This window comes from Ammospiza nelsoni, chromosome 2, assembly GCF_027579445.1.
Source record: "Ammospiza nelsoni isolate bAmmNel1 chromosome 2, bAmmNel1.pri, whole genome shotgun sequence".
Lineage (NCBI taxonomy): Eukaryota > Metazoa > Chordata > Aves > Passeriformes > Passerellidae > Ammospiza > Ammospiza nelsoni.
The window spans coordinates 33,734,694-33,762,339 of NC_080634.1; the positions used below are offsets into that span (position 1 = coordinate 33,734,694).

A 27,646-nucleotide genomic window follows, 5' to 3' on the forward strand; every position below is an offset into this window, starting at 1 on the left:
TGTCCTATAACATGTACAAATGCTACAGCCTACATCTTAATCAGAGTACAGAGAAAACGGAATGCTCTTGATGTGCCCCATGTTGATTTGGTGGGGTTTTTATTCTTCCAATGTCTTTTTCTTTTCCCCTTGAATAAAAGCACATATCACTTCATGCCTGCTGAAAAGCTGATGAGATGTCTTGGAGTCAAGCGTTTTCTCTCAGAAACTCTGCCTTCTTGAAATCAGTTGGTCACATGGTAGTTATTAAAATGTATTTTAAGAAAATTCTAATGGCCAAAGGCCAACAACTACATTCAAAACCTGCTAATACATCCAGGCAAATAATCAAAACCAAAATAAAAACACACAAACCCCAAACAGGAAACCTCCAAAAGGAAAACTGTTCCATTTGTTTACTTCAATTTGAAGTAGATATTAAGGGCATGAATGGACCAGTCATGGTTTATTTGAAAATCCTTCCATCCTCTTATGCACTGTCATTCTGTGGTCAATGCCGTTTGTACAAACACATTTTGTTCAGAATATTCCAACTGGTTATGAAACTCACGTGGCCGGGCAGCGACTGCAGGGTTCTTTTGTCTGTAAAAGTCTGCAGTGCTTACAGACTTACTTGACATCAAAACGTCCTCCCTCTAGACACTGTGCATTGAAGGCCATCTGATGAACTGTGCATGAGATCACTTTAGAAATTCATGGCTAAAGTGTTTCAACTGTCAAAAACTTCATTACAGTACACTTCACTGTACAAACATTTTAAAGGATGTTTATTAGGAAAGTCTGCAAGTCATAATGAATAGCAGAGTTCTTGTTTATGGTACCTTCTTGGCCTCTAATAATTCTGTTTGCCTCCAGTATTAAAATCAAACTGCTTCCATGAAGGTGATTACTAAAATGAGCTATGGTATGTTAACCTACAACTCACAAAATGCGACAGTACAGACATTAATTTTGCTTTTAACTGTCTGTTAAGTTGTAATCTAAGTTGTGAACATTTAAATATAATATATATCTCATATGAAAAAGCTAAAGCACAAGTGCTTCTGCACCACCCCCCTCCCGTCCCCCCCACCCCCTGAGCCAAACCCACCCCAGTTCTGGTTTGGGCCCTGACTGATTTGGAATGCTTTCTTAGGCCACCCATTTCCACAAATTTGTATGCACTCAGGAAATATAAAGTCAAAAATATACAAATCTCTTGTTGTTATAAGGTTTTTGTGAGTGAAATTACCCAGGACCATGGACTTGGAAGGAGAAGGGGGGGTAAGAGAGGGAATTTACAGCAATTCATCTTCAAAGTTCAAAACTGGTCACTTCACAGAAAGACTGCAGGACTGGTGAAATTCTTGCTTCTAGAAAGTGATACTGTAGTGGAGAATTTTCTAGGAAAAATAAAACAACTTTTAATAACTGGCCCGCTGGTATGAGCTACCGTGGAATAAATTAGCACAAAAATGGAAGTCTTATAACTGTTCACTGTTACAGACGTAATCAACAAGGTCAGTCACTCTCAAAAGTTCATCTTCATCTTCCTCCGGCCCTACCGCTTCCTGCCCACTGCCTGTCCCGTTGGGCGCCAGGCTGGCGCTGGCTGTGCTGTCCTTGGCGGCCTGGGTCTTCTCGCCTGGCTTGCCAATCAAGTTCTCAATGGTTTTCCCTGGGCTCTGTCCGTTGGTGGAAGGCAAGTCCACCAGGCTGTAGTCCAAAGGGCTCTCTACTTTCCCTACATTATCAAAGTCATCTTCGTCATCGCTCTCTATCCGGTAGCAGTGCTTCTTGGGGTTGTCTGGGGGGGCTTGTGCTGCTGGCAGCTTCTCTGTGGGAGCGGGGGTTTCTGCGTCGTCGTTGGCGTTCTCGCACACATCTTCCTCGTCGGTCTCAATTCGATTCAGGCGTTTGCGGACAGGCTTCCCTTCTTCCTCCTCATCCTCTCCTTCTTCCTCGGAATAGTCATCTGTACTTCGCCGACGTTTTCGAATCAATCGCTTGGACTCCTTTGTGGATTCATCATCTTCAGAGTTTTTAGATGTGTAGCTCTCTGGAAGAAGCAGCAGACTTAGAGCCATTAGCAAATCTCAGTGCAACATTTATTGTTCATCTTTCACACTCACCAACAAGACAGCTCTCTGAGCACACACATTTCTGTCTCCTTCCCCAGGTTCCCCAACCAAGCCAAAAGGCTTGCATTCTTTATAATTTTTAAATTAACTTTTAACGTAGCAAGTATTAATCATTTATGGATATTCTGTTTCCAATCTGAGAAGTACCAGAGGCTTTGGAAGTAGGTATGCTCTTCCCTAAAACTGGTAACTCCATGCTGGGAATGACACAGAACTGCACCCCTCATCTCATTGTATGCACTTTATTTGTACCCTGACAGGAACTCAGAACCCAAATAATGGCTGCTCTATCATAAAATTCACATATCTACACACACACGCATACACAAAGCTGTACTATACCCCTGCCACCTCCAAATTACATACAATTTCTTCTCTTAATGGGAGGCTTGGTGTTTTGGCATATTGGAATACTGCCCACACCCTGACAGCCTTTACACTCATCTTTGGTGGCTGTGGTGAAAAAAGATGGAAACTGAAAAATCAAATGGCAAATATAATTTCTTGTCTCTTTGTGATTCCCATTAGAAATCATGGGAATTTTCATTTTAAAGCGTATTATTTAATGTAGGTTCAAGTTGATTGAGACTGTCAGTTTTCCTCTATTTTTAAAGCAATTACAATTCCAGTAACACTGTTATGTGTTTTATGATATACTGTGGGAACTGTGTGACAGTGCTGGAAAGGTGCCAAATGGTGCTGATTTTAATATACGGAAAGCCAATACTTAAAATACCTGAGGAAGTGGGACTTCATGAAGAAAAGACAACGTGAATCAGAGAATGTTTAAAGCCACTAGTGCTGGTAAAAAAAAGCCACCACAGAGCCTGAGAACAGGCTGCATTGAAGATCATGGTTTTGAGACACTACAGACTTGCGTCACATACTTGTTTCCCTTCACCTAGAAGATACTCTACCACTCTGTAATCTCAGGAGAGCCCCTCCAAAACTGAGGCACTCAGGGAGCCAGTGACAGCTCATTTTCTGAGGAAGCCTGGTATCCATCACAACTTGCACCGCTCAGCATTTGGAAAGCCAGAGTGAAGGTCTGATAATCCAGGCCCCCACAATCCAAAACAGCCAAAGTCTGTGGCTGATTTTGTAAAAGCTAATTAATTATAAATCACAAAGGACACCAACCACTCATTGTGTGCCTGACATTAGTGAGAGAGGCTTCCTCTGCACTTGGTACAGCTCCTTAAACAGGAGATGGAACGGGTCTGAACCACCAGCACAAACAGAGTCAGGGCACCAGTGGCAATGCCCTTCCTCTTACATAAGAGAATCTTTTGAGGCTGGTGGGATGCAGCTTTGTAACCTCTTAACAAAAAAATGCTGAAACAGCTGTATTACTGCCAATTTTCGAATCCCAACACTCTGTGTCAGGCAGTAAATTCAGACCTGGAAGTCAGGATGAGGGGCAATGATAAATTTGAGAAGTGACTCAATGCATCATAAAATACCAGTGAGTTTCAGAAGGAGAGTTTCCGAGAAACATCAAGGAACTCTAGAAAGACAATTCTCTGAAATCTTGGAATTACATAACTTTCCCTTTGTGCTGATGCTGACATACACATGCTCCTGGAAGTGTTGGACTGTTTATTTTACCTTCACTATCCGAAGTGGAGAGCCTGCGTTTATGAACTCTTCTCAACTCCTTCCCATATCGGACACTTTTCTGTGAGCCATCACTTTCTGAATCTTCCTTATAATTGACTTGTCTCTTCTGATTCCTTCTTGATCTTCTCCTCCTAGTTTCCAGGTAATCATCATCACTGTAATCTGTGTAATCACCACTCTCTGTATGGAACAAAACAGTGATGTGCATTAGTCCATCAAAGCAAAATTGCATCACATAAAAAAATTAGGTAAGTTTCCTAATTCAGATAGTTTCCTTATGGTGTTTTTGTTGCTCCATCTCTACTGGTGTCAAAGACGTCTCTATAACTCCCGACAGTGGAAACAACCTTACTGGTAAGTGGAGTTGATGGCACACATTACCAGTGCTTCCAGAGAGTCTGTTCTGCTTTTAAAATTTAAATAATGTGTACTCTATTAGAAGACTTTTAAGAACAGGTAGATGAAAAATGACTGACAAGAGGAAACTCCAAGATCAGAGTTATATAAGTTAACAACAAAAACCAGTCTCACTCAATCGTGGGTTTGCTTAAAACAGAAACCATACAGAAGAAACTTACCACCAATCACAGTTCTTCCTGCACCAGTCGACTGCAGCTAGAGTCTTCAAAAATTAAATTTATTTACATCAGTTGAAAATAGCCTCAAATCAACTTCATCTGCTTTTCACTGAGCTATGCCAGAACCATTATCCCAAGATACATTTCTAAAAAAGTCACACACCATTTCTAAGTTAGAGATTGACATGAGCCACAGAACAAAGTGGCATCCTCTTTACTTCCTAAAATATTAGACAAAGAAACAAAGCAAGTCAGCAAGAACAACCAGCTTCAGAAAGAAATTCTACCTCTGGAGACTGAAAATAAAGCCTCTTGCAGGGCACCTGATTTTCTTAGCTGAAAACAGGGTTAAAGCAAGATCCTGATGGACAATAATGAGGGTAAGAGAGAAAGAGAAACATGCAGTTCACATTATACTTTAGATATATATGGAATGATACAGGAATCAGTTGATTTTATCACAGGTATGTGTCCACCAGGAAACAAACAGTTGTTCTTGTGTATTACAGAACAAATAAACAATCTCTTTAGACTTCTGTCAGTATCTTTATTGGTAAGAGCTTATGATCAGTGCAATGATGCATTGAGGACAAGGAGATAACATTCACTATAATCACTCCTATATTTGTTTTCATCTGTCCATGTATGAACCTTTCTTTTGGAAATCAGTATTCCAAACCAATTTACTCCAACATGTCCACCATCCATAATCTAGACAGACAGATAAAACACTGGTAACATAACACACACTGCAGTAAGTTAACACTCCAGTATAGTTAGAACCTTAAATTCACAGTAAGAGTGAGAAAAAATGAGTGCTTATGTATATGGCACTTTCTAGTCTGTGTCTCAAATGAAGCAGAAACAAGGAGGACAGTCTTCAGAGAAAGATGCTGATCATGAAGAGTTTATGTAGTGCACAGGTACTATTCTCACACTTCAAACCATGCCAAGAGAAAATGAAGTAGTTGAAGGACAAGTAGAATAACATGAATTATTAGGTTCTCTTGTGATGCAAGTTACTAAAGACTTTAGGGATAATTTTAGGAGAAAGAGATTCAAGGTGTTATTCTTTGCTTTCAAGCCTCCCAGAAAACACAAAATACCATACAACTGAAGTTTTCTTCCATAAAAGTGACGGAAAATGTTTCTTTCCGAATCTTTTTCATAGCTGCGTTCAGAGGGTCTTCTACTAGCTATAAAGAAGCACACTTTTCTCTCCATCCTCTTTCCTATAATCCTGTGCCAAACACGAGAGGTAGTAGAGGTAGCTGCAACTATCCACAATGGTGGCCTCTAGAATCATAGCACAAGCATTTATTTAAATACATCATTATCTAGAAATGCCAAAAACCTAGTGATTAATATCAGTTTCCTGAAAAATAATGACAGCAGAACAAGCAGCAAACTGCTTCACAGCAGAGATGACATCTGACTTCACCAAAGCAAGCAAACAAGCTAGTCAGTCGCGACAGAAGCTCAGACTGCCCTTCTCTCTCTCTCTCCAGAACAGAGTATTTAAAATATCAAAGACTGCTTGTACTCACCAGACTCTCTGCTTGAATTGTCCTCAGACTCTTCATCTTCATCATCTTCAGAGTATTTTTTCTTGACTGTTTTCCTTCGTAACCGCCTGCTTTGCCTCATGGGCCTGGAGAGGTGTCGCCTGGATATGCGGGCGCAGAACTCGGAGTCACTGTCTTCATTTGATGGTGGGTCATCTTCACTTTCATCCAGATTTTCTTCTGATATAACAAACTCATCCTGAGATCTGTTCAAAGGAAAACCCCAGACAACAGAGCTAGGTGTTACAACCAAAGGATTGAACTAGTACTTGTATTTTACAAGCAAATGGTAAGTACCATTTTACAAAAACAAAAAAAGCACAAATCTTATAATGAGGAGCAAAGACCCAGAGAGAGCAAGCTGCCATCACTGACATGAGGTTTCAGCTGTGTATTTGGGACATGGTGCTATAGTGCATGACATTACACAGCACACTACAACAGCAGGTGGATATAAACACTCTGTCAAACCAACACTGCAGGTGGCATTAACACAGGACAGATTCTAGAGTGTTCATATTGTTCATTGCAATGTAATGTCTGCACAGCAGTAACTGTGGAGGGAAAAAACCACCAACAGTGTTCTAGCAAAGGTGACCTTCCCTTTACAAACCCAGAACTGTCCCACACAACTTCTGAAAATTAGAATATTGTGTCTTTATACAAAACTATGGCTCTAATGCAAAACATGCACCTCACAACCTTATAAGCTCATAACATTCCCATAATTTCAAGTGAGTCATGCTTTTTTAAAAACCATCGAACACTGAAGGTACACAGTCACTTGCATTTGGCTGCCAGCTAAATCTAAATTCCAGTGTAAGATCCAGAAGCCCTAAGCAGAGGATGGAGTTGAAAATGCATGAGCACACTTTAACAGATCAATGCACTATTAATTCTGTGACATTTCCACAAGCTACACTCATTGATTGGAAATTTCCAGCATGTGTAGCTCAATTATTCAGGGTGCCAATGAAATGTCCTTAGCATAGTCACAGGTGAAAAACAAAGCTCAAAATTTGCATTTATCTTGTATAGATTTTCCATACACTTAGTAAATTGACTCAATGATTGGTGTAAAGCTTTAAAAGTTGCTGGTAAAGAGCCTACAACCTCATGCCTGCTTTATTATGTTGCTTCATTAAGGCATAAAGTTAATCTAAAATTATCAGTTTTTTTAACAACAGTAATTGCCCAGACTGAATGAGGAGAAATTCTGTGGAAAGTGAGTTTCAGTCAGCCAGAGCAATGACATGCATTTGTTTTTTACAGTATAAGCCATTTCTTTGACTGTTTTCAAAATCTACCTCCTACAGAGCAGCAATCAAGAACTAATTTCAGAATCTGCCTGACAGGTTTTGTATGCTCTAAATAATGAAAATTTTCCTCTTCCAATTTCTAAATAACGACCAGGCCAAAAAAATCCTACAAAATAGGAATTTTCAACTCTAATTTTTAAAAGGGAACAACCAGCCTCATTTTAGCTACATTTTTGTTACAGATTTCTGCTTGACAGTCACATCAGCCAGAGAACTGAGCCCACCTGGCTGCTTCACCAACAGAAGCCTGCAGTAAGGCCTCAAACATCACAGTCTGGTTTCCAGCAAGTATTAGGCTTAAAATACAGATTGGATGATGTCAGCACATGGATCCAGAATGCAGTTTTTCCAGTACAATGTTCCCTAGGCCAGGAGGAGTCCATGGTAGGGGGTTTGGAACTGGGTGATCTTTAAGGTCCCTTTCAACCCAAACCATTCTAGCATTCTCTGACTTTTACTGGCAACGTACAGTGCCATTCCAGCACTGGAAACATGCTCCTGATGGTCATTTCAGGGGCAGTCCAGAGTCACAGAAGCCTGCAGAGGTCAGTGACTTGTGGTGGAAGTTAAATTGCAGACCTACCCATCACTGATCTTGAATTCATCCTCACTCTCTTCTTCATCCATGTTACTGTCACTATCCAAGTCATTTAGTCGCCGTCGTTTCTTACGTCGCGCTGCAGCAGCCCTTTGTGGTCGCTTGTTCTCCTTCCTTTCTTCCTCGAGGATTGTGGAAATGTCTTTCCCACGGTGACCTGTGATATTTGACATGTCTTTGCCTCTGCCAATGCCTGAATTCAGTAAGAGAAAGGGGAAACAATAACAAGTTTATTTTCTTGTTTAACTTTCTACAGATCTTTCTTGCACGTGCCTACCTTCAGTTTATTTTCTGTCAAGCAGAGTATTTTCTTGTCAAGCAAGACTATGTCCAGAGTCTTGCTCTGACATACACAGCCCAGCTGCGGTCACTTGGAAATACTGAGGCGCATGCAGAAGGTCATGGTTAAGTGTCTGCATTCTAATACTCAACCCCAAACCACATTATTACCATGTCAGTGCCTTTTGAGAGGGAAATTATCAGAAAATACACATTTTTCATAATGCTGAATATCCTTCTTAGGAGATGAAGGGTTTGAGTTGTGATTTGGCCAAGAACTGGGGTTTTTGAAAAGGTGTTTTAGTGTTGAGATTTAGTTATTTTTACTGTAATGAACCTTGTTTTACACACCCACAGATTTTCAGATTGTCTGCCTACATCCACGAGCTTCTGAAACTGGTGAGTGTCTGGTGATGCCACAGGCCAAATAGCTGAGGGACAATGTTTCATGGCTGTTTTCTTCAGGCAAGTTAAGGTGATGCAGAAGCACAAATCCACCTCCATCCCTCTCAGATAGTGCTGAAGATCTCTGGTTTGGTCCCATGTTGCCTTAACGGCAACAAAGAACAGAATTTCACTTTTTATGGTGTTCAGATAAGAAGTGCTAATAGAGCTGAGTGAATATTAAGACAATTTCCTACACCCAGACTTTTAGGGTGTCCAACTGCAGACCAATTTGTGAGTCCTCTTTTTACAGGGCACAAATGTCAATAGCACTGCTGCCATTTCAATCTCAAATCCAAAACTTATTCATTACATAATATAAAAACCTGCACAGGCTAGATTTAACTATCAATTTTTACTAATTTTCTTACATCTTTTGGCAGCATGGGATGGCCACTCCAAAATACAGCAGTAAAAAAATACCCCCGGCAAACTACAGAGTTTAAAGGGAGAGAGTTATATTTATTGCTTCTCATATCAAAATTAATTTGCTCTCCATCTCCATCCCCACTGCAGTGCAAAACAAGTAACATAAGAAACATACCTCCTCCATCAGCCTCCTTGATATCATCTTCAATTGCCTCATCAATTGCCTCATCAAATTCGTCAAACCTAAAAATAACAGCTTCCATTTACCACTTTGAAGTGAACCTTAATTAAATCGTTACAAAAACATACCTCAAAAATCTGAAGAAATTACACTGCATAGAGTGGGCTGGATATATATATTTAACTGAAATAATGGGGCAGATTTTTTTTTAAATGGCTATTTTATTATCAAAGTTGTGCTTCTTACTTCTACTTGCTTGAGGATTATTTACCATTGTCTGTCTTACTACTGAGTTACATGAACAGAAATCCCCTCCCATTTTACACAATAGGCCTCTGAATTTAAACAAATATAATCTGAAAATTCTTTAAAATGGTTTCAATAGCATTTTCATACAAAGTATTCACCATTTTTCCACAATTTTTATTAGATTACATTAGCTCTACCAACCTTCAAAACAGCCTGAGAATCATCTATTAAACTCAATGTACAACTCTTTTTTTCTGTCCACATTTTCCTTCAGAACTGATTGCACATAGTTGCTTTCTACTCTTAAAGCTCATGATACTTTGTGGATCTGCAACATTCTAAGCTGAACAGATAAAATAAAACACAAAGTTCCTCATAAATCTACATAAGTAAGTTGTAATGCAATGTTACATAACTGAATAGACAAACAAAAGCAGTCTTTGAATCTGCTTGTCCTGCAACAGCTTTTATAAAACTGCATAAATCTCGGCACCCTGAATGGCTCATTTAAAGAGAAGTTCAAACTGAGGAAAAAAGATCCAATCCTTTCAACACAGATGACCTCAGTTTGTTTCTTCAGTTATGAATTCAAGTTCCATAAAAAAGGATTGTTACCTGTTCATAAAAATAGATGCTTTGAGCTCCAACATGCAAAAGTACAAATTTTATTAACTATATAGAAAAGGTTTTTTATTTAGATGCAAATTCTTCTTCTCATTTTTTTAAAAGGTATTTGTTGTATTTTTTTCAGATACAGACAACTAACAACTGGACAATATGTTCATTAAAGATTCCACTTCTCAGTCATGAAAGAAAGATTACAGTTATATTTACCTTGGTCCTCCATAGAAACCTCTGGCAGTACAAGAAAAAAATATATTTTTTACTTTACTCTGTATTCCAATAGTAAGCATAAAACACTTTCTCCTTTAAAAATAAGGTGATGGACTTCTGATATCTTTATATTCCTTAGGAACAACTGCATGCCACTCTCAAGGCTGCTTTACCCAGCAAGGAAATAACTCTGAAATTATTCCATCAATTAGATTAGTTCCACATTACTCAAACACTGTTTTCCCTCCACATAGCTAAAAAAAAATCCTCTTTAAAATGTGAGAAATCACTTAATGCTTTCAAACCACTGCTAACAAATAACCTGAGCTCAGACAAGGGTGAGCTGACAGCTGCTTGTCCATTAGGTGTAATGGAACATAATTTCTTCTGCTGCTGCTTGATTCATGATGCAGGTTATTGCTAACTTGTTCATGAGAGGACTCAACAGAAGAGTGATACAAAGGGATTACAGATCCCTTAGAGAACCAGGATGCTCCACAATACAGATCTCTTTCCCAGTGGAATAAGACTTTAAGCATTTATTTTCCTCTGCTGTCACAACTTTCAGTGACACCAGTGGAACTTCACTGCAGACATGTAAATTTGACACACTGATATGTGTAATACTTTCACCAGCTCAAACTTATGTGTATGATGTAGTCTGTAAGAAATGTTATCACTTTTTATCAGAAGACTGATTTTTCTGGAACATTACATTCAATAAAAAATTACTGTCATTGCACAACATGAGTCCTGCTGAAGTTGTGCCACACACACCCTACAGGCAAGGGGTTTTTTCCTCCTGGTCAGATGCTGCCTGAGCTGGCATTAACATAACAGCAGATCTGTGTAGTCTTGCCTGTAGCACAACATTCCATACAGGAATGCTTGATTTCCCAAAGCAGCAATGGCATTTTCATTAGTGTGACTTTTCCTGTTCAGTCAAAAAGTTACCAAAATCCAACAGCTAAGCAAAGTCAGACAGAGTGCTCTGACCAGGCTGGAAAACCCAGCCTATGCAAATGCCATGCCTCTCCTCAGCAGCCAAACCAGGTTGACTATAAATCCAATGATGGTTATTGTTGGAAAGTTTGTTATTCTAGTATTGGAATGTTAGTTTTTGATGATAAAAGTTTACAAAGAGCTACTGCTGGAAAGATAGAGGTTTTTTTTTTTTAATATTCCTAATGTATCTAGGACAAACCACCACAATCTCTCAGGCAACCACATCATTTTCTAATCCCAAGGGCACTTTACCTGCCTGGTGGACTGAAGATGATACAGAGTGTCACAAGGTATTATTTAGAAAGCAGTTTATAAAAACAACTTGGTAATACACTGAGAACAAAAGCTGTAATTAAAATCATGCTGCATTTTGAAAACCTTAGTGACCTATCCTATTTTCAGAATGCAGAATCTTGGCACTTTCATTTACTAATTGCATTTTGGTCAAAATTTCTCTAAAGAGTTACATATTTCTCTAAAGAGTTTCATTTTTAGACGCACTGTATGATAATTACATTCTAAGTTTCATAACCCTTTCTTGTAAGGATGGTCTAAGGTGGGGAGGGGGAAGAGAGCAAGGAATTGAAGGCCTTTTGAGACACAAGCAGAAGTCTCCCGTGCTAGAGAAAGGAAAGGTTTAATTCACCTGCTTTAACTCACTCCAGAAACTGCAGTAGTATCAAAACCTTCTCCAGTACTCCTGAACAAAACACCCATCCATTTTCATTTTTTTAATGCATCACCCTTCACTATATCACCTTATGCTCTCACAACCACTGAGCATAATCCGTATTCAGAGGAAAGAACAAAGACACTTTAGTTGGGCTTCTCTGTTAAATGTAGAAGTTTACATGAGGAGTGGTAGGATGATTCAGAAAGGAAACAACAGTATGACTTTTGCTGTACAAGCTATTTTAACAAACTGCTGACCTGTAGCTTATGCACTTTCGGGTTCTGGTAGATCTCCTTTCAAGTTTCGATTTGGGCTTTTTGGAATCTTTCTTCTTTTCTTCCTGACCTTCAGGTATTTCTGGCTCCTGTTCAGATAAGACAGAAGTGTCAAAAGAACATTATCTCCTCCCTCCCTTCATACTCATTATAAATGAATTTGTAATACAGATTATTCCTTCTGTCTAGAAAGCTCATATGCCCAACCCATGACATTTTAACTTGTAATATAGTGACCTACTATAGCAGTTCAGGTGAATTTCCACATTTTGCCCTTTCAGGCTACATAACTTTCCAAACACAGACTTTAAGGGTTCAAGCTATTGGAACATTGTCTTTATGCTGCAATGCTGAGATCATGCCTCGGGTGATACTCCTAGGACTAGTGAATGCAGCAGCTGAACAAACTGTGGCCACCACCTCTACATGCTGAGCACAGGGATACCTTTACACAGTGAAGTTTCAATAAAGTTTAATGCAGATTAGTTTTATTACATTGTTTGCAAGTTATTAATTTTAAAGCAAAATAATCTGCCCCGAGGCTGCATTTTTCAAATATTTGCTTTCAGCCATAGATTCTTTGGCAAGTTTGTAAAATCTGAAATTGTTTTTCTGTTATTCAAAGACAGGGAGAAGAAGCTGGCCTTGTTATAGCCAGGCAGAGTGGAAAGTCAATGTTTAAAATGAACAAAAGTTCCATTTTGAACTGCAAAGAACAGACTATATAATTCCAGATGAAAGCATTTGGCTAACACTTCAAGAGACTTGCTTTAGTGTATTTAAGTGAGAAGAGGCTGTTCTTCATGTGAATCAAAGCATTTTTCCTCTTTTCTCAAGGGAAACCATACAAAAGCATCTGGAAATGAAATGCTGAATGTTTACCGTTCTTAATCACGTGACCTTATCCACTCATTGAATGCAAATGCTGTGTGGCCTAGAGACACTACACATTCCCTCTGAATCACAAGCCAGAAACATTTGTTTCTATCAGTTCCAAAGGAAAGCCATGACAATTAGCTTAGACCTAGGTAACTGTACAGCAAACACCAGAGCTAAATAACTGCTTCCCACCTTTACAAACTACTGAATATTGAGCACTCAACTCAAAATCCAACTGTAATGGGCAGGGAGGCAGTCCTGCAATCCCTCAGTGGGAGAGGACTCTGGGTGGCATCAGTGGCTCTGATAAACACCATAAAGTTCCCTTGCTTTCTCTACTATATTCAGTCTAAAATGAAGAGTCTAGAATTATTTCTGATCTCTATAGATTGATTTTTTTTTTCCAAGATGCTACTAGCACCTCTGCACTGAGAGACGACAAGTTTGGAAAATAAAGCAATAATACCACACAGACACACTAGCTTACCTGAGGTGGAATGATGTTCTCAATACTGATACCCACGTACACCAATCGCTCTTTTCTTGAGGAGAGAAAGAAAATGAAAATAAGCTTACAGAAAGTCTGCAGATATCTAAAATAAAGCTAAAATTAGCACCATTTGAAGTTCTTACTAGGCAGAAGCATCCCAAGAGGATGTTCCAAGTGAAAAATTACTGAAAATTGGGATTATATGCTAATTCTCATGTGATTACATTTTTCTGCGTGTATAATGTAAGAGATTTGCGAATATGTTCTGACAATCAACAGTACTTGAAGACCGTGGGCAGGCACCACAGAAATTATTGAATTTGGGGTATAAAAAGCAAGTAAAAAACCAACTGAAAAATATTAATGCTGTGATGAAGATTATGTTGTCAGATCTGTAACTACCACCAATCGTGAAGGTGATGAAAGATAAAATGGGAATTCAGAATCATACTGAACTGGAAAAAATATGTAAACATAGGATGCAATCCAAAATGGATAAATGCCAGATATTAGACCCAAGCAGAAGAACCAATTCTAGAAACACCAGGGGACAAGTAACTGCCTACAGAGCAATTCTTTGCCAGAGACGAACAGCCTGAGCAAAGATCAGCAGAATCAAACCGCTGCTCAAAGAACTATGATGATAGATGTGCAAATAGGACAACAGCTGACAAGACACCTTGAAGGACAGCTGCCATGGCAGTCAGTCCTGTTCACACCTGGCTGGAGCACTTAGAGCCATCTGGGCACCACACAATCTCCAAGAAACATGTGATCCAGCTGAAGAGTTCAGAGCCAGCCAGTGGGAGCTACTGGAGGGCAGCAGACACACCCTATAGAGAAGGGCTGAAAAAACAGGATGGATCAGTGTAGAGAACACTTGACCAAAGATGGGAGACAGAGAAGTACTCAAATACAGGAGAATGAGAAGCAGGCTGTCCTCCTTGTCAACAGTATGTTACAGAATTAAATCTACAGAAGCAAAATTCAGTTTAGATTTAGCTTTCTTCAACACAGACATTCTGCATCATATGAACTGCCTCAGGGACAACTCAGGCTCCTGAAGGACACAAGTCTTCTCTAAGTCCTGTTGTATCTGCCAGTCTAACTAGAGATGGGTTTTCTAACACTTCACAAGCAGCACTTCATGCTGATCTTCATGCTGCTGAAGAGAACTTCCAAAGAACAGTCTCTGAGGAAGAACAGCCAGGTACTAGTGCAGACTAGGATAACCAGTGTAACCAAACTCCCATCACCACAGGTCCCTAGCTAGTAGCTTTTTTCCAGGAAAACAAGGGGCAATTTAAAGACATTAAGAGCACAATGAAAGTTGGTGGCATTTACTGGTGTCTGGAAGGACTATGGATTTTTTAACTGAAGTTAAAAAATCAGACTATTGAAGTTACAGTGAGTGCTCATATTAGCCTGTCACTTTACACTTGAGTTGCAACAGGACACATCATGCACATAACTGCAACAATGCCCACGACATATATTAATTTCAGCTATGTTTACTTCATTGTGTTATGTTTTGCAAATAATAGTATCTATGTTTAAAAATTTTGTTTCCAAAAATTTCATTAAGTTCTAAAGAATGTAAGTAAATTTTCAAAGTCCTCTGAGTAGCCTTCTGCACTTTCTAGCATAATACTCTTAAATAAAATGAACAAGCACAGTTCCTAAAATAATACTTACAAAGAGTAAAAATGGATTTTAGGTTGTGTTACAGGTAAAAAGACTGTGGACTTCAACAACTTGGTATCATTATGCCTACTGAAATGACTGGCCGTCTATACAAGGAATTGGTTTTGCATCCTAATATAGATATTCCTACATGACAAATGAAAAGAAATCCTCATCCATCTGGGCATCATTAAATTGGTTGGATGAGGAGGAAGGATGCTGTGCAAAATCACTATGCCCTTGAAAATTAATTAAAATAACATTTTAAGGCAAGGAATACAATTACAGAAATGAGAAAGGAACTAGAAGTGCAAACATTTTAGTATTCAGCAAGTTTTTTTGATGGTTTACTCAATTTCTCATTTCTGTAATGCAAAATATCAAGAGACAGGAGATGAGAAAAATTCATCTATTTTTAATCATGATCAGCAAAGTCTTCCAGTCCTGCTGTTCTTCTCCCTGGCTTGAGTATACACTACTTAAGAACTCAGCAAATGGAACAGACAATCCTGCTGAGGTCAAGGTCTTGAAATGAAATACGGAACTGTATCGAATGAATTCTTTATTCCTTGTGTGGCAGACAGGAGTTCAAGACTTTAGCCAAGAGCTTAAACATTTGAACCAAGACATCTCCAAGGGCAGCAGTAGATAAGTACTGGATGGTTGTAACATCTTCCTAGGCAAATTCAAGACAACATTTTATCTCAATTACATGGCTGCAAAAATTGCTGCAGGGAAGTCATGAAAGTGTGTATGAAAGCAAGTACTCCACCTGGTTTAGCCTGGGAGAATTAGACAAGTAGTTCCTAGAGGGATTTTCCATCAAGAAGTCTCAGAGTATCTAACATGGATTAAAAGGGAGATCCCAGAAGGCTTTAATGTCCATTCCCTCCAGCTGGTGGTAGGACATGATTATAGAAATTAGGTCTGTACATGAGAAACCTGAAATTCAGCCAGGTTGTTGTGGTAGCACCTTGAATTCATAAACAGAAAAAGGGTGGGGGAAAAGGTATAATTTCATCCATGTATTTGTAAATCAACAGGAAACCTGAAGGTTTCATTTTAAAAATCAGTGACATAACAGTTTGGGGATGTGCAAGCACACAGCTGTGCAACTGAATCAGCCTCAGTCAGATTCCTGAGAGCTGGAAAGAGCACAACATCACTACTTCAGAAAGCATGACAGCAACACTGATTCAAAGAACCTATTAGGTAGACAGATCCATAATGACAGAGTTGGATTTCTTCTCTTTCCCAAAAAGACAGACACCAACCACATAGTGAGTTTTCAGAGATACTGCATTCAAGTATGTCTGTGCCCCAAGCAACCAACCTGCTTTAACTTATACACTGAGCTGTAATAACAAGTCTAATTTCCTCTGGCATTATGATTCTTCAGCCTTTTTACCTTGTTATTTGCAACAATACAGCATTAAGTTGGAAGACTTCAATATTCAACGATTGCATTGTGAAGTCTATTATAACTCAGTTTTATGGCATACATTATAAAGCATTAGGTTCATTTGGTATGAGGATGATCAAATTGTAAAACAGTTATTAAACAGATGTTTCAGACACTGAAAACTGCTATGACATCAACTGTATGCTCTCCTGTTGCTCTCAGAACATTGTGTTTTTATGCAACACTGGTGATTTCAAGAAAGCAAGACAGACTGGCAAAAGCTAGCATTCCATGTAATGTTTGCCAGCAGAATATTTACTAAAGTAGGTCCAAAAATACTATTCACTAATAAAGAGTACTCCCACCATAAAGCAAAGCAACAGAATTCCTGTGTGTCCCATATTTCTGCACAGATGGAGGCTGTGTATTTGCTGGAGTTCACTCATAAAAATAGCTAATAGTTTCATTCCCACAGCTATAAATTCAGCACAATTGGCAATGGATAATTTCACCACAGTATGATCTAGATACACACTGAGCAGAAGTAGTAACATCAGGAACAGTTGGTACTTGATCTGTCACTATCATTGTTGCTGTTGCAATAACAAACAGATTTGGAGAAAGCTGAAAGCAGACACAGACTGTGCTCCCATCTTCCCAGCACTGACTCACTACATCTCATACAATATTACAGTCTCTGCCACAAATATAAGCCTGCACAATTACTTTCTTTAAAAGGGCCTTTTAAGATATAATTAATGCAAAGTTTTGTTTAATAATGCATACAGACGTTATTAAATTCTGCAAAATACTCAATATATGTCCTAAAAAGTATAAATTACGCAGAATGTGTTTCATGTCCCTCATTTCTAGGTCTGAAAACTGCCAACAGAATGTTCCAACTGTTAAGGCTGTCGTTCCTAAATGGAGTAAACATGTTTGCATTTAGCCTTTGGTAAAGGCAGGGGTGGATAGCTGGTCAGCATGCCAAGATTGTGGGTTGCATGGGCAATTCCCTGAAGAGTTGAAGTTGATGATCCTTGTGGGCCCCTCCCAAGTCAGAATATGCTGTGACTGTGAAGCTCCACTGACCCACTGCCCTACAGCACTTGCTGCATAATCTTGTACATTAGGCGGAGTTTAACAGGATCTAAAGTAACAACTCTCAAATCCCACAATAATCTGGATGACTTCTGGAGCAAAGTCAAGACTTAAACTTGCTTACAGCAGGAATTCCATAGATGACTGACAGTCAGCTGAACCAGTGCTGGAAACCCTTAAACTATTGGTACAAGAACGTCAAATCTGTGTTCAGGCACTTTAATCAAATTTTAGTACAAATGTATTTGCTTACCTTTTCCAGTTATTTCCCCCCTTCTTACAAGCTGTCCCAGCACTGAGCCAGCAATAATCAGTGGGAAGTCAAAATTGGTGTTACCAATTCCCAGTCTCATCACTGCATTTCTCCCTAGTCCCCAGTTATCTTGATGCTTGCTCAATTATTACCACCCCCAGCACAGCACTGCCGTGAGTGCATCCAAACAACAGTACCTGCGTTCTGCACGCTCCTTCTTTTTTAAGACCACATCCAGATCTTGTAATTGCTCCTCTAATTTCTCACAAAGTAATTTCTAAAGGAAGGAAACAGTATTAGTTTATTTCACAACCAATTTTCACACTGAAGTAACATTCAGGCTCTTCATTCACTCAGACTGTATCTGGAAGAAGCCTTGCTACTGGAGGCTCCTCTTCAACGAACAAGACTTTACAATAAAGCCTGTCTTTTTGAAACATGAGCTCCACCATCAAGTCAAGATTGGATGAGACTTTGAGCAACCTGGTCTAGTGGAAGGTGTCCCTGCTCATGGTAAAGGAGGTTGAAACTAGATGAGTTCAGTGGGCACTGCAGCAAAAAGCAGAAATACACTTTAGGATAATTTCCTTATCAAATACTCAAGGAGCTGTAAGCAAAAATGACTTTTAATGGACAAATTGTGCCTTAGTCCATATTAATGCCCTCATTATACTATTTCCAAGGGTGCTCCTCACTCTTTTACAAACTGTCATTTTTCATACTGAACAATACTTTAATAGCAACAAAACAAGGAAAAGCTATAATTAAAAGTGTAAAGAAAACATTCTTACACATTCAAAATCATCACTGCTTAAAAACACTCCTCAGAAGACAACTAAACCCAGCACCAAACAGAGTCATCTCACATCATGCTCAATGTCTCTAGCTTACTGTCAGGCAACAGCCCTTTTGGCACAGAGTTTCTCTAAAACCAAGGAAGGGGGTTGGGATCTGGCAGATTATTCTGAAAATGTGTACAAATGGTTTCCTATTAATTTAACAAGAGCAGCACCACACACTTTCTGCTTATCCTCCCAAGTACCAACCTTGCTTCTAACCTTGGAATAAGAGTTGATACTTGTCTATTACTTGACTAGAACAACCCTGGCTTTCCTATCAGAGACAAAGTATACCCTGAGATTCATCAGTAACAGCAGTTTTCTCTAACCAGCTTCTGAGCAAATGTCTCTGAAGAAGGAATAACACTTCAGAAACAGCTGCTTGCTGCGGCTACTGATCCATTCCTTGTTGCCTACTGCTCTTGCCTCCCGGACAATAACTTAAATGCTTCTTTTGGGAAAATTTAAGACATTGTATCTTTAATACTGTACTAGTCTTGTGATTTAATCAAAGATGGGAGATAATCAGTGTGACTGGAGATTCCCATCTAAAAATCAGCAACACACAGTCACTCATCACTAGCAGAACTAAGAAAGAGAAGACCATGTCACAAATTCAGTTTTACTAATGGACGGGAGGGAAGATCAGCAGTGCTAGCATTCATCCCAGTCTATTTGTTAACAGGCAAAAAAGATTATAGATAGGACTTGTTAAAGTCACAGCCAATCTCCCCAACCACAAGGGAACTGCAAGGAAGACTGAAGTCACACAGGAACCGTACATGCTGGCAAGGTGGGCAGAACCACTCTCCATCAGGGATGATCATCAGCGGAGGGCGAAGGCAGGCTGTGTGGTAGCCACTGTCACAAGAGTCACACAACAAAATCTGTGCAAACAAAATATGTCATGAGTATCTTTTGGCACTCACATGTAACAAGCTCCACAAATATTTCCCCAGCCAACACAGAAGTGTTCGGACTGTGCCAAAACAAAAAAAAACAAAAAAAAAAAGCCCTGTATCACTTATCCTGTACCACACTTCCAGGGCCAGGGGGTTTTTCATGGAGAAGTTTATTTATCACGGTTTTCCACGCTAACACCACATTTCCTCTTACTGTATTTTCTCAGTCTTTAGTACTACTGGACTGTGTAGACTATGTGCCCTTAGTGTAGAAGCTGGTAACGCTTTCCAGATCCTAGAATAAGTGGAAAACTCCATATGAACAAGACATGTTTTCCCTGTGCTCTCTTATGCAGGAAACCTGGCCTTTTTTCTCAGTCAGGATAACTTTATGACCTGGGCAGCAGGGACGAAGTCTTGCAGGCTCACAAGGCATCCACAACTAGGCAACTACTAAAAGTTCATACTTAGCTGGGTAAAATTTGAGATATCCCTTTGCATAAAACTTGAGAACAAAGCTGGCACAAGCTGTGTGTATATCTACTGAAACACTTATCTCTAACATCCTACAGGACAAACTTTCTCTCAGCTATGTCAGGAGATCTGTCAAACACCCAAGAGTGGGCTTCTTTTCTGGATTCAGGACTGCACATGATGATTTCCTAGATAAACAGAGGAATTCATGACAGCATCTACCCCAAATAAGTAAGAACCACAAGAGATAGCAAAATCTTGTGATCTGTCTGGGATTTCACTGTACTCAGTCCTCAGGGTGAGATGCAGCTACATCCAATGAAGATGATTATGCAGCTGTGTGGCTATGCCACTGATGCCTTGTAAAGGAGACATCACACTGATGGGGTTCTTTTTAATGTTGCCTCCTCTGTATTCATTGCAACTGCAGGCATAACCTCAAAGGGTCACCCAGAGTGATTGCCAATGGGCTAAGGTGTGTTACACCCTGTAAAAGATGCTATTTTTGTTTTGGGAAACAGGAAAAATAACTTCCTTCCCTCCTTATTCAAGGTAACTCATGTACTCCTGAGTTTACCAGCTAGAAACGAGAAGACACACTCCTACATATGGCCACCCTGAAGGATGACTTGCCTTCAGACACCATCAAAGCCAATCCACCAAATCTGACACAACAACCCACAGAAGCTTTCCCCAAATCCTACCAGTTCAGGATGATTGGGAAGGCCACACTTCTTGCAGGGTTCATCGTCATCAGCAGGTGGAGCTTCTTCTTCCTCCTCTTCCTCCTCTTCTTCCTCCTCCTCAGAGTTTTTTTCACTCTCAGAGTCCTCAGTCTCTTCATTACTTGAGTATTTCCACCTGCCACGTGTCCGCGTACCCGTCCACCGAACTTTGCTTCTCTATGAGACACCATTTCAAAGAAAAAACACAAAGAGGCCCACAGAGTTTCTTCCTAGATCTTAAAAAAATATTTGCCTCCAGATTAAAACAATTCATTTCAGTCAGAATAGCTGCAGTAAATTTACAGCAGAGCATTTCAACGAATATGTTGTCTTCCCAAGATCCTTAAAATGCAACCATATAAAGAGGAAAAAATTGCATCTATGCGCAGAAAGAAATTTTCAAGTAAGATTTAAAAGTAGGAAGACAAATTTTTCCACTCAGACCATTTTCTTCTACTTTGACAATGCCAAATTCATAGTGAACATGGTAAACTTCACACTTAAACTTTCTGACTTTTTCATGATAACTTGCTTCAACCCAAAGAGAACCTTTTTTTTCCTCCCACATGCCTCCCAAAGACTTTATGCATTTTATTTTACCTTGGAAAATGTGTTTGTTTCTGAAATAAGATCACTACACCTTTTAAGTGCATAACTTCTATCTAGGTCTTCTTTCACATTTATACTTTTTCATTCTTTTATACTTTTTCTTTTCCTTAACTGAAGACATGATTCAGTTGGTGATTCTTTTTTTGCTAATCAAAGGGGCATCTACCCCCTTGCATCATATACCATATTATGAATTAAAATATTTTGAATATATATATTACTATATTTTGAATAAAAAACAGGTTTCAATTAAAATTCAGAAGACTATTCTGAATTACTTAAACTACTTTGTGCAACTAAGATATTTTAGATTTAAAGCAACATGTCAAACAGAAAAAACTTTTCTTCCCATTGACTGACTTGTTTCTCACACCCATCATTCTCTCACAACTCATCACCCCCTTCCCACAGACACTGAAAATGGAAAATAATTTTTTCAGCTTTTTAATTAAATATATTTTTTGGATTTTGACTAAATTATTCACAGACCTGAATAAGCTGAATAAACTAAAATGCCCAAAATAGTCTATTTCTCCTGCAGGATGGACTTGCACCAAAGCAGCAATTGTCATATTGGTAAAATTTTGTTTCAGGTTCTTAGCATCAGTTTCTACCTGTTTAGAGATTTTACTGTTACTTAAGCTTTAGTAGCAAAGGTACTTGAAATCCATTACAGAGTCTCAGTTTAGGCTATGGATTCATCATACAGCATCATAACTTCAAATCAGTTTTTATAAGACCCATCTTTACAAAGAAAAGGAACCCCAAGACAAAAAGTAAGCAATTAAAGATCCTGATGTTCTTCATCCTGTTTAAATGACAGACGCTTAACAGCCTCAAACTTCTTCCTCTATCATAACCATTTTAGAAAATTAAACATCTTTAGATCTCTTGCTCTTTCACAAATAGAAATCAAGTTAAAACAGTTAAAATACCTGTAGCAACAGTACCTCAAAATACTAATAACTTTCAGGACTTACAATCCCTCTTACTTTCACATGTTTTCTTTTTTAATTAAAATCTTCAAATGAAAAATTTGGCTTTCATTTCCCTGTGCATGGGACAGCATTTTTCAGTATAGATGTTACCATTCACTGAAAAATCAAGTGTTTGTTCATTTTATTAAGGTTATTCAACATATCAGTATGTAAAAAACTTTCTTCAACATTTTAAGTAATAGAATGCTTTGGGAAAACTACATCAGTCAAAAATATGTTTCCATGGAAAATTAATAGGATTTTACAAGTTGATTTTAAAAAGTGCACTTAAAAAATATAAACTCATAACGCATCTTTTGTTTTGTGCTGCACATCCAGAGAAAACAGAAGATAAATTAATAAAGGGTTATTTATAAATACACAGTCTCAGAAGCACACCATACAAATGGATCTGTGATATATTTACATCATGTACTTTTAAAGATCTCTTCTGCATAAACAGAAGTTAATATGAAACAAAATCCTGTACTCACATTAAAATGTGTAGCACATATATGAGAAAAGCTAAATTATATCATGAATTCACCACAACAATATCTTTAGCTTCACTTAGAAACAGAAGTCATAATATTTTTATTCTTCTCCATCTGTTGGCTCCTTTTTAGCTTACGATCATTCTGACCAACCAGACACCAACAAGAATCCATCTAGTAAATCCAGAGGGTTACAAGTCTCTATTCAGCCACACAGCCAGACAGACTCACACCTGATCATGCCATTTTTTAGAAGCATTCACTCAGATTGATTTGGTCTACTTAGGTTGGTTTAAGTGACAGATTTATTAACTGTCAAAGTTTATAAAAAGTAAATAGATATTAGCACTCTCTTAGGGGGTGTTTTTAAATTGGTTGAGCTCATTAACTGATTGCAAAGCTAGTTTCTTGCAAAAGCTGACCAAAGGAACATAATCCTCAGTATTCCTATGTAAGAGTATATTCTCCTTATAGATAAGACTGGGGGTTTTCTTTACTCACAAGTAATAAAACTGTATTTACCTTGTTAACTTTAGAATTTGTCTCCTTCTCTTGTTTTTTTGCATCTTCCTTTCGTTCTGGTTTTTGTGCTGCTGCAGGTTTCTCCTCTTCCTCTTCAGCTCGCTTCTTCTCAGGCTTCTGATCCCGAGTCTCCACAACTTTCGGAGTAGGCTTGGATATTCTCGGTGAGCGCCTTAACGTGCGGCCAATGCTGACCTCTTCTGGCGGTGTTTCTGTCTTTCTCTTCCGACTAGAGATCCTGATTGTTAATTTAATTCCTTCTTTTTGTCTTTCAGAAGTTATTTCTTTATTTTCTGTTGCACAGGTTTCTTCTTCAGAAACTAGCTTATATTTAAATTTGCTTTTAGTTACTGGAGATTCCTTTTTACTCTCTGAGGAGTCCTCTGGATTAGATGCATGGGCATCATCTAATCTATCTGGCTCTGTTTTGGCAGCTTCTGTCTCTTCCTCTTGTTTTTCTGGGCTGGATTTTTCTTCTACTTTGCTCTCCTCAGGTAGAGCCATTTTACTATCAGAGTCCTCCTTTTCTGGAACAGGTTTCTCTACTGTAACAGGTGAAGTGGATGCAGGAGGTATCTCAGCAACTTTTGGAGAGTCGTTTTTCTCCTCAGGCTCATCTTTACTTTTCAAAGTCTCTTCATCAGCCAGTGCAAGCTTAGGCAGTTCTGCAGGAGCAGATGCATTTGGGGACATCTCTAGCTTCTCTGAACATTCTTTGGGTGGTGGCATGCTGTCACTTCTGAGATCAGTGGCTTGTTTCTCTTCATTTGTTTTGGCACAGTCTTCAGAGTTTGAAGCCTCTTCTGCTACCGTCTCAGCAGTTGTGCTGTCAAGGGACTCTTTTTCCACAGGACTAGATTCCTCCTTTGAAGGCACTTTCTGATTAGAAACCTCAGAGACCACAGCCCCGATCTCTTTCAGCACAGTTACTGCGTTTTTCTCAATCTCACATGTTTTTATAACAGAATTTAGAGAGTCTGATACTTTTTCCCCGCTTTTTCCATTTTTCTCCTTTAATGAAGTGCTGTCTTCCATAGCACTAGCAGAGTGCTCTGACTTACTATTTTGTATGACACTTGGGGTTATTTTTTCACAGCTAACCTCTCCATTTACTAGCACTTTCCCATCAGGACATAGAGCAGTAATGGTAGGGACTCTCTTAAAAGCTTCTTCTTCTGGTTTCCCTTCTTCCTTCAAGACATCCTTTGTTGGAGTCACACATTTACACAGGGGCCCTTTTATTGGACTGTCATAGTCATCTGTCAGTTTGATCTCTCGCTTCTTAAGTGGTATTTTTGCCTGTTGGTCATTTTTAAGTTTTTCACTTTCTTCCACAGATTTCTCCACAATTTCTTGTGGAGTTTTGACATTAACACAAAATTCTAACCTCTCTGGCTCATGAACTGCTATTTTGTCCATACAGCTTTTCACTTCTTTTAGGTCTTTAGGTTCTGTTTTGTTTTCCTTCACCTCTACTTTAACAGGCTTGACATTTTCCTTAAAGGAGTCACTTTCTTCCTTGACAGTTTGCTTTTCTTCATTGTGTTCTGAAGGCTTTTCTAATTTCACTATTACTGGCAGTTTTATAATTTCTTTTTCTTCCACTTTCTCAATTTTAAGTGCATTTTCATCTTCTTTGACCACAGGAGGAGGAAGGCTTTCCGATTCCATTGACTGTTCCTCTACCTCCTCTTTTTCTTCTTTGATTTTCAATTGATTTTCTGTTGACAGAGAAAAACAGCTAAGAAACAACCAAAGGACCTATAGGATTACAGAGAACTTCATCAAAACAGAGGCATACGTAAAAAACCCAACAGCCCAAGTTGCACAAAGGACTCTTCTCTTACTGAATTAGTAGAAATCTAGCTTGTCTAACACTGTCATTAAACAAGTGGGCTGACAATGTTTAGCTATAGAACAACTCTTCAGTCTAGCTGTATATCAAGATAAACCTAAATTTCAGAAGCCAGCAGCAGAACTCTGGATTTATCCTTCCTTCAACACACATCTCAGTCCCTTCTTCAGTATTACCACAATACTTCAGAGGATACATAAAATCTAGGCGGAGGCATGAAATCTCACTTGAGTCTCTGGGCTATTTTAGAAAACAGAACATGGTGTAAGATTCCATGGCCTTCAAGAGAAATTCCTCAGAGAAACGAGTCCCTTGTTTATACATGTTTTTATTTCAAGATACACTTAACTATTGTATTTCAACAGTTCAGAGAAAAGACATTCGGTATTATGGCTTACAGCAAAATTCACCCAGGTTCTCCAGACAATGACTACATCTCCTACATGCAGACAATATTCTACACTCACTTCATCTGCAGTTTTTAAAACAAGCAATGAATAGTAGCACATCCCAGCAAACCTGCAGAGCTTAAAGAATCAGGTTATTCAACTTTGCTAACTCAGATTTAGATCATTAGGGCCTGAAGTACAGTTCCAGCATTTAGAATAAACCATACAGCTATTTTGTCACTATGCACTTCAGCTTGTTATTTATTTTTACCACAGCCTCTTGATACTTCAGGGTTTTGTATTTTAACAATATAATTTTGTGTCAGCCAGATACAGTACTAATTAGAAGAAGCAAATACAATAGCACTGTATATACCAGAACAGCAGCTCCTGCCACCCGGAAGACGCTTTTGCAGGCATGCCACAACTGCAAACAAAAAGATTTTTTTTTTCCCCTTCTAGCTCACCCCTCTCCAACTGAGCCAGTGCAGGTTTTTTTGCATGATGAGAGCTTCTGAATGTGGTTAAAAATATACAAGGGAAAGGACATGACAGCTAATGATTACATCGAAGAAATTAAGCATTTTAGAAAAGAACAGTGAGGAGGAATTCACAGATCTTCTATTTTCAAATACAAGACATGTATCCAGATAAGCCTCAGTATCAGTACAGTAAAGATGCATCTCTAAGGCTCCAGAAGTGGCAAGGTGCTCTAGAGGTGCGCATTTTGAAGGCTCAAGACCGGGTTTTCCCCCTTCAGAGAAGTGATGCCCATTCAGAGCCCCTATAATTGCCTCTGCAAAGATATTTGTCTGTAGCAGTGAGAATGAGGTATTTTCTCTGTGTCCAAGTTCTTCCACTTTTCCTCTATTTCTGTCTGTCTAAACTTTGCTCAGCCATTTCTTCCCATCACCTACAGCTTTCTCCCAAACTTCATTAAGGATCACCAGAATCCCAAAACCTCTCCATACCAAAAATCAACAGATGTTCTATAGTTTAACTCCCTGAACTAATCACAAAACCTTTCACATATACACAAAGTGACTCAGTCAACGCACAAGCTCTCCTAACGCTACTAGAGTCAGTCAGGCCAGTAAACACGTAAGCATTGGGTTAGGTTACCCTGTATTTGCATGTACTAATTCAGTCATTTGTGGAAAATGGCCAAAGCCAACAAGTGTCAGGTCTTCCTGCATATTTTCCCTACCTCTTAGTAGGGCCTTCAGTGCAATCCCTGGACTACAAGGAGGAGATACTACAGTTTCTCAACTGAAAGGCTCTAAGGAATGTTCTGTGAACACACTGACAGCACTCAAATCACTGTGAATGTAAATAATTTCATTATTCATTACATACATGGGACATGTACCTGTAGGAATGAGGCCATGAAGATGCTTAGAGGGTTGGAGCACCTCTGCTGTGGACAGGCTGAGAGACAGCCTGCAGAAAGAACTGGAAAGACCTTATAGCATCTTCCAGTACATCAAGGGGTTTTACAAGACTTTTGACAAGGGCATGGAGTGACAGGACAAGGGGGAAGGGCTTTAAACTAAGAGAAGAGAGATTTAGATTAGATATTTGGAAAAAATTCTTCACTGTGAGGCTGGTGAGGCAGAGTTTGTCCAGCAAAGTTGAGGCTGCTCCATCCCTGGAAGTGTTCAAGGTCAGGCTGAATGGGGCTCTGCACAAATCGATCCAGTAGAAGATGTCTCTGCTTATCACAGGGAGGTTGGACTAAACGGCCTTTAAAGATGCTTTTCAACCCAAACTATTCTATGATTCTGCAACTAGTGCCTAGAGGTGATTTTTACACCAGTACACAGTCTAATGCAAGTACAGAGCCAGGTGAGTGTGCCACAGGATTTGGGGAATTATCTACAGTAGAGACATTTAAAATGGCTGCTCCTGAATTCAACGTAAAGCAAAATTGTATCTGAAGAAGA

General features: G+C 39.0%; 1 protein-coding gene across 3 annotated transcripts in view; it reads right to left on the reverse strand.

The window, feature by feature from the left end:
- Positions 1 to 739: 739 nt before the first annotated feature.
- The window catches only part of RSF1 (remodeling and spacing factor 1), a 61,269-nt gene continuing 34,362 nt past the window's right edge, over positions 740 to 27,646 (reverse strand). The window contains exons 6-16 of one of the 3 annotated variants that reach the window (XM_059467135.1): positions 23,460 to 25,180; positions 20,837 to 21,034; positions 19,539 to 19,643; positions 18,115 to 18,194; positions 13,476 to 13,530; positions 12,092 to 12,198; positions 9,068 to 9,135; positions 7,786 to 7,993; positions 5,866 to 6,089; positions 3,729 to 3,920; positions 740 to 2,038 (exon numbers count right to left, since the gene is read on the reverse strand). In XM_059467135.1, the coding sequence (XP_059323118.1) occupies positions 1,464 to 2,038; positions 3,729 to 3,920; positions 5,866 to 6,089; positions 7,786 to 7,993; positions 9,068 to 9,135; positions 12,092 to 12,198; positions 13,476 to 13,530; positions 18,115 to 18,194; positions 19,539 to 19,643; positions 20,837 to 21,034; positions 23,460 to 25,180 (3,533 nt within the window). In that variant the 3' untranslated portion in view covers positions 740 to 1,463. Of the gene's footprint in view, positions 2,039 to 3,728; positions 3,921 to 4,318; positions 4,363 to 4,407; positions 5,615 to 5,865; positions 6,090 to 7,785; positions 7,994 to 9,067; positions 9,136 to 12,091; positions 12,199 to 13,475; positions 13,531 to 18,114; positions 18,195 to 19,538; positions 19,644 to 20,836; positions 21,035 to 23,459; positions 25,181 to 27,646 lie in introns of those variants that run through there. The other 2 variants (XM_059467137.1, XM_059467136.1) reach the window with 2 other exon arrangements.